The 7,241-nt window shown below is 37.1% G+C and overlaps 1 protein-coding gene across 1 annotated transcript; it reads left to right on the top strand.

The window, feature by feature from the left end:
• Nucleotides 1–1,342: 1,342 nt before the first annotated feature.
• On the top strand, nt 1,343–7,152 carry LOC111332740 (ubiquitin-conjugating enzyme E2 R2). Its single transcript, XM_022938161.2, has 5 exons — nt 1,343–1,650; nt 1,746–1,832; nt 1,930–2,027; nt 5,630–5,764; nt 6,502–7,152. The coding sequence occupies exons 1-5, from the start codon at nt 1,474–1,476 to the stop codon at nt 6,713–6,715; spliced, it is 711 nt and encodes a 236-aa protein (XP_022793896.2). The 5' UTR covers nt 1,343–1,473; the 3' UTR covers nt 6,716–7,152.
• Nucleotides 7,153–7,241: the final 89 nt, after the last annotated feature.

The raw sequence follows: 7,241 nt of genomic DNA, 5'->3' as shown, positions 1-7,241 counted from the left end.
CTTGTAAAAAAAATCTTGTAGCCTTATCATTTGCCTACGTTCCTGTAAAAATATGTAAATTTTCTAAGGAAAATTTGTGTGATAGACGCCACATTTCGCAAAATTGGTATCCTTCGCCGGGAATGGCTTCAATCTCGATTCCAGGCTCTTCTCTATAGCGTTAACGGTGCAAAAGTGGTCTTTCGGGTCTTGCACAGCCCTAATGCAGGCCCTTGAATGATGATGATGATGATGATGATGATGATTATGAAACTTTATTTATGTGTCTGTTAGGGATCTAGCTCCTGACTAGCGAGGTGCTAATTGTCAAGGGGGTACTTGTCGATGGGGGACCAACAGCACGTGCGACAGCGTGTGTTGCTTGAAAGGACGTCAACAAAAGGAGAATTTGAAACCATAACAAGAGTTCAGGGCTATCAGTTCTTTCTACCCCTTTAAGAGACGTTCTTAGCCAAAAGGGCCAGGCGTCAAACTTCCCTTCTAGACAGACATATATATACATCAATGAATGTCAATTCCATTATTGATGACCGTTATTGCACGATCTTACATCGCATCAAGGTCATCCATCAAATGGACTAAAGACTTATTCATGACTCTGGTCAAACACTGTCACTCCACAGATTTAGACGTCATTTAACGTCATCAGGCATCATTCATCATTGAAAAAAGAAAAAAGAAAACAAAACACAAAATTACAGAAATTAAGCTAACTATCTTCCCATACAGAGATTGATATCGAGGGGTAACTATGAAATCCTAGTAATCCACCATAAATTCCCTATCACGCTCATTAAATATCATCATTCGCGGTGTGTTTATGACTTAACAGACACTCTAATCAGTTAAAAACCCAATGTTTATCTATGCCGTCAAACCCAAACTGAAACATTTTATCTTTCTTTTTCCAAAAGCCAATAGGTCACATTTTCATTGTTTTACCCGGAAGAAGGCCCTCTCAGGATATTAGAAGAGTAGTAGCACTAAAATTAAATGTTAATAACTAGCCTTCGGCTCGTGATTTACAAAGTTGATAATGTGGTGGCTGCAGAAAACAAATGCTTTTTCCAAATCATCATGATAGTGACATGCCTAATGACGGTTTGTTTTTTTTTTGCCACCTTTATGACCCAGGTTTAACTTGTCGATGAAGATAAAAGCCCGCTTAGCGTCTTGCATATTATGTGACGCAGAGAAATAGTCATCGATATGATTTGGAAAAAACATTGTCTTTTTGGCACAATATGCAACTACTTCCGGTTCCGGTCAATCACCATTCGTGCCATATATGGATGTTTTCTGTGACGTTTAATTAATGCTGGGAGTCTGGGACTGGTAAATACACAACAAAACTTCTTTAGGGAAGAGGGCTAGTGATCTCGATGCGGTGGAAAAGCTACCTTACTTAGCGTTAAAATCAAGGCCCATTCGAGTTTAAAATTTGTAATATTGAAAGAGAATCGAATAGGGCAAATGGCAGCGCAACCACCATCATCGGCTGTGCGAGCGTTGCAGCTAGAGTTAAAGAAACTTACTGAGGAACCAGTCGAAGGTTTTTTCGTCAATGTACCAGATGATGACAACTTATTCGAATGGGACGTAGCAATTTTTGGTCCTCCAGGAACTCTTTATGAAGGTGGATACTTCAAAGTAAGTCTGTGATCGAACAGGGTACATTTCGTTCGTAAGGGAATCAAATTTCGCTAACGTCTTTTTTGTTTTGGACACGTCTACCTTTGCTTTAGGCACATATGTCTTTCCCTTCCACTTATCCTTATTCGCCACCGACGTTTCGCTTCCTCACGAAAATGTGGCACCCCAATATATACGAGGTGAGAATGTCGTTGTGATATCTTTTTTTAACTATCTAGTACGAATTTGTTTTACTAATCATATTCTAGCAACTAATGATTGCGGTCGATTTTTCAGTCCGGTGATGTCTGCATTTCAATTTTACATCCACCGGTCGATGATCCACAAAGTGGAGAATTACCTTCTGAACGTTGGAACCCAACGCAGAATGTAAGGTACGTATATATGAAAAGTTTCGTTTTCCATTCTCTCATTCTATCCGTGATTCAAAATCATACTTTTATTGAAGCTTTATTTTTAGGAATCTATTCAATGCCTGAACAATTTCTACTGAATGCATGCGACCTCATTTTATTTTCATGGTGTACTTGAATTGTCCGCTATGTTCGTTTTGGCTCCCTAAGATACTCTTGTATATTGGATTGCTTTGGTAACTTCCAATTTTATTTTTGTTCACTTCATTGGTCAAAAACTTTTTATAGTATCAAAGGTTGACCAGAAAAGGTTTCGCTTTAATTTCAATGTCGCTCGAATAGCATTACGTTTCTTTACTGTTGTTTGTCGGCATGTTTTCGTTGTCACACGATGGAAACGTGGTTGGTTTAAAGCAGGCGTTGTGGTTTGTCCAATTTATAATAACGGTCATGTAAAAAAAATAAAAAAATCTCAAGCTTTTCTTCGTGACTGTACATTTGATTTTAAAACTTATTTATCGCAACTCAACAAAAAATATCCAATCTAAACGAGATCGTAGAAGCAGATGTGAATGATACCATTCTTTGGATGAAACACCAGTTCTGGATTTTTACCAATTCTGTTGGTGGCTGGTGACGTATTGTGAAGTTTGACAGAACTTCACAATATCAAGAGCTTGGCCAAAAATGAGTATTCTTTTAACAGTTTTGATAAATATTTTAATTCTTTTAAATTGTGTTTACCTCGAGAACTGCTTGCAAGTCTTGAACACTAGAAAGTAGAGGTAAATCTATTAAACATGGTGTGAGCGAAGAAAAAATTTGTCAGTAAAGAGCTAACATTTTCCCTAATAAGTGGAGCAAAAGTTTGAAATGCTTTTCCTTTATTTGTTCCTCAACATGTAACTCACTTTGTAAGTTTAAATACCAGTATGAAGGGAATGAATGGAAATTGCGTTAAGTTATGAGGAGATTTACAAAATTTGAGGTAGAATTAGTGTTTGACCACGAAAGGGAACTGGTGTTTGTTTCAAACCATATCAGCAGTGCAAGGAGACCAGGTGTTTAAAAATTGGGAAATAATGCATCTATTCTCATATTTAACCTTTTCATTCCCAAGATTTGAGGATCAATTCTGGGCAATGTCTGTTTGGTCTTCATTAGAAAATGTTACAGATGTATGATCTGAACTGAGTAGGGGGCTGAATTAAATTATACCTGTGTTATAAGCATAATTTGTAAATTTGAAATTCTCCAAGAGGTGATTTCCAGCTTTCTGAGGCATATTCCAGTAACTTTAACTTTAATTTGCAAGTCAGATATTGATGTTGGAATCATTTCAAAATACCTATGTTCTGTCTTTGACAACAATTCTCAAAATAGCCAGTACAAGATGGTCTGCTGCCTACCTGCTTCTAATGACAACCCTCGCAAACCATTTCTTATTATCAGAGAATTAAAGTTAATGAAGTTAATATTTTCTCTCTTATCATCACCTTTCTGCTTCGAAATGCACATTTTTATGATTAGGAGAAATTATTATTTTTTAATTCTTTGAGTGTAAGGGTATAAGTACAAGCCATAAGCCCCAGTGTACCAGTAAAAAGCATTTGTGAACCTAGAGTGAATTGATGATGATGATGATAATGATGAAACTTTATTAAGGTGTCTAAAGAAACCTCCTAGCCTAGGTTAGAAACCTGTGCTAATAAGGGGACACAACATAATGTTATGGTAACTGATTACTGGCAGAAAGATAATAGCCTTGGTATTTCCACGAAACACAATTTATTTAACTGTAAACAATGGGAGATAACTTAACACGAGCTAGCGACTACTCTTGGAACAATCCAACTAAAATTAACTATGTACTTCTCTACACTTATCTGACCACAAGCAAAGTACTGTCCTTCTCTTTGGCAAAATCTCCTGAAGACTTCCTTTGCAGTATCGCACTCCACGGTAAACAACTCTGGACTTGACAGCAGAATGTCAGTCTCACAACTGTACAGGGAAATCCCTTCACTTGTCACACAATATCACTTAAAGATCACAAACAGGGAATGAAGTCCCAAATCACAACAACAACCTGACTAGCGAGCTCCTTACATAAGCATTCGAAGAGAGTCTAGAAGTTTCCGAAAGTAACTATTTATAACCATTACAATAGTAAATATTTATAACTATTACAATAAACTCTCTTTTTAAACTGATGAGTCACAGTTCTAGAAAATTCTTGAAACAACATATTGCGTGACATTGACTTTCGCCAACTTTCCAGACTATTCCGATCCTTGTAACAATAAATATAAATTAAGGTAAAAATATTTAAATATAAGCGAAGTATAAATGATATCAATATTTACAGTATGTATCTATGAATTATAAAGATGACAGCACGTGCATCCATTATCCATTAGTGTAACTAAATCTAATGTATGTATTTTGTTTTTGAAACATTTTAAGGTGGTAACTTCTCTCAAGTCTGGGGATAATTTTCCCCAGAGATTGGGCCCTAAATGGCAGAGGGAGTGCCTGCCATATGTTAACGTATTGTACCTGGCAGCGCAGAAATCAGACTGCCTTAGGTTATAGTTAGATCTATGCTTAATAAAAATGTCACTGTTATAGGAGGGACATAGATTGTTCTTGGCTTTATACATTAAAATGCAAATGTCTTGTAATCTCCTGTTCTGCAAACTAGGGAGTTCTGCTCTTTCTAGAAGTTCAGGGTAGCTAGCATTGTTCCTAAAGACAGCACGCAAGCCCCTTTCTTGCATCCGCTTAATTTTACGAGAATCACTGGCTCGGCAAAAGTGCCACACAAGGTGGCAATACGTAAGGTGCGGCAATATTGCTGTTTTAAAAAGCATAAGTTTAGCATTTGTCGGAATCAAATTTCTAATTCTCATAAGGACGCCGATTTTCTGACCGGCATTTTTATGAATATATGAATGTAGTGAATATAGTTTATATCTGACCACTTGCTGCCCAGAGGCTGAATTACGGGTGCAGTGTAAGGTTGAGAACAGACGTCAGCATATCAGGCGGCTCTGGCAGCCGCTTCAGTCTATCGATCTCACCTTCCCACCCATCCCACCCCATGGGAGGACATCCATCACACAGTAATCTCGTGTGTGGGAAATTAACGTCTCCTACCCCAACCCTGCAGGAGACGGGACCTCCATTTATTCGTCCCTATCCGTCACAGATTATGTTAATGTGCTCTGAAAAATTCAGCTTGGAATCTATTGTGACACCCAGCAATTTGAGAGAGTCAGTTATACTAATATCATGATTATTTAATCTGATGACTTGAGTGGGTGTTATGATCGCTTTGGCCATGTCCGATGTCATTATTTTTCCCAAGAAGAAAAAAATCATTCCTTTAGAACCCTATACTGTACTTAATATGTTTTTTGTTCCCCCACCCCCCAACTAGAAATAGTACCCAGCCTCTGACAGTAGCCCAACTGTCATGGTACTTATTAGGTATAGTTTGGGAATCGGAGACTCTTGTTTATATACTGTCTGTGAGGTACATGTGCTGAAAAATAAGTGCATAATAGAGAATTGTGAAAACCTCCCATCAAAGTGTAATCATTGTTTATATTTAATTGTAGAACTATTCTCTTGAGTGTGATCTCACTGTTAAATGAGCCAAACACATTTTCCCCTGCCAATGTGGATGCTTCAGTTATGTTCAGAAAATGGAGAGACTCTAAAGGAAAGGATGGAGAGTACGAAAGAATTGTCAAGTAAGCAAGGTGTTCTTTGGAGAGGGTTCTCTCTTTTAAAGTTCAGTGTTCTTTCTTATTTTAAGCACAAAAGGTGAAAGAAATTTTCAAACTGGAACAGCAGTACGTTCACCTGACTGTTAAATTTTCAAAAATTTTTAAGCAGTTTTAGGTGGTCATAAAAAGTACTATGGGTGGTAAATTTTACCAGTTACCGCCTGAAAAGGACACGGAAAGTTACATACATGCCGTAAAAAAAAAAAAAAACGGGTCAAAGACAATTTTCAGGAAAAAGAATGGCGTAGACCTCAAGAACACAGAGATTAAAATGTCTGTCTGAGAAAACATCATGATTGTTTTTTTGCAGAAGTTATGGTGAAACTAACATGAAAACATCTCATGTCATGAAAGTTTTATGTTTCAAATTTATTCTTGGTTGAACTTTTTTTCTTTCGGTTTTTTTGTATGATAACATGGAAAAGTGGAGTGCAGGGTAGTTTCTTTAGTTGGGAAGATCTTTATGAAAATTAAGATGTTTGTGCTTTCTTGCGCCTCAGTCCCAGAGTTCTGTACTGTGTGCTAATGTCAATTTTTTCTAACTGATTTTTTGTTGACTTGCCTAATGAACTTTTTCAAAAAGGAGGGACTGTCTGTAGTCTAGGGTTGTTGTATTGGGTTCTACTAATTTATGATAAAAAAAAAATTGGGAACATTTAAAAAATTGTAATTAAAAAGTAATGTATTTTTTCACATCCTAGAAAACAAGTAGCACGTTCCAAAGTTGAGGCCGAAAAAGAAAACATAACAGTACCAACAACTGTTGAAGACTACTGTATAAAATCCAGACCATCACATTCTGAACCTGAAGACTTGACAGATTTCTACGACGATGACTATGCAGATGATGTGGATGATGATGATGATGACGATTGTATGGAATATAGTGGAGACTCAGGAAATGAAGAAACGTGATGCCTGTGACTACGGGCGGGACCTTTGTCACAATGTATATTTTGTACTGTGTAACATAAAAATACCCTTTCCCATGGCAAAAAAGTGCTTCAAGAACTTGCCTGGCTTGAAAAGCTCAGGAAAGCCATAAAGTTTCCTCTTTTGTAATATTATTTGATAACTTTCATTAGTGGTGTGTGATGCATGGGGCTATCTGTTAGCCATGGTTTTAAAAGTTTGAGATAATTGTAGTGATGTTCCTAATCCACTGTCCATTCTTACAGTGATCAAGAAAATGGAGAACCTTTCCCATGTCATGAGTTAAAACTGCCCTACTGGAACCACAGTCTGAAAAGACATGCACTTACCTTCATGTTTGTGGTCTATCTATGTCAATAAATAAATTACTATGGTGAATCCTACATATGTCCAAATTAAACTGTTGTTTTTTAATTGCCCTTTAGAGCAGTCTTGAAACATCGCCTTTCAAAGTGAGGCCAAGTGCAAGACCTTTCATGGGGAAATGAGCATAGAATAAATTGTAATG

Source organism: Stylophora pistillata, chromosome 4 (assembly GCF_964205215.1).
Source record: "Stylophora pistillata chromosome 4, jaStyPist1.2, whole genome shotgun sequence".
Taxonomy (NCBI): Eukaryota; Metazoa; Cnidaria; class Anthozoa; order Scleractinia; family Pocilloporidae; genus Stylophora; species Stylophora pistillata.
The sequence above is the reverse complement of the archived record's forward strand: the minus strand, read 5'-3'. Positions and strand labels throughout refer to the sequence as shown.

What these genes read in the sequence shown, in the direction of transcription:
- LOC111332740 (XM_022938161.2), top strand. Translation starts at nt 1,474, where the DNA reads ATGGCAGCGCAACCACCATCATCGGCTGTGCGAGCGTTGCAGCTAGAG. An exon ending in AACCCAACGCAGAATGTAAG is followed by an intron (nt 2,028 to 5,629) that starts GTACGTATATAT and finishes ATTTAATTGTAG; the next exon opens with AACTATTCTCTTGAGTGTGA. An exon ending in GAGTACGAAAGAATTGTCAA is followed by an intron (nt 5,765 to 6,501) that starts GTAAGCAAGGTG and finishes TTCACATCCTAG; the next exon opens with AAAACAAGTAGCACGTTCCA.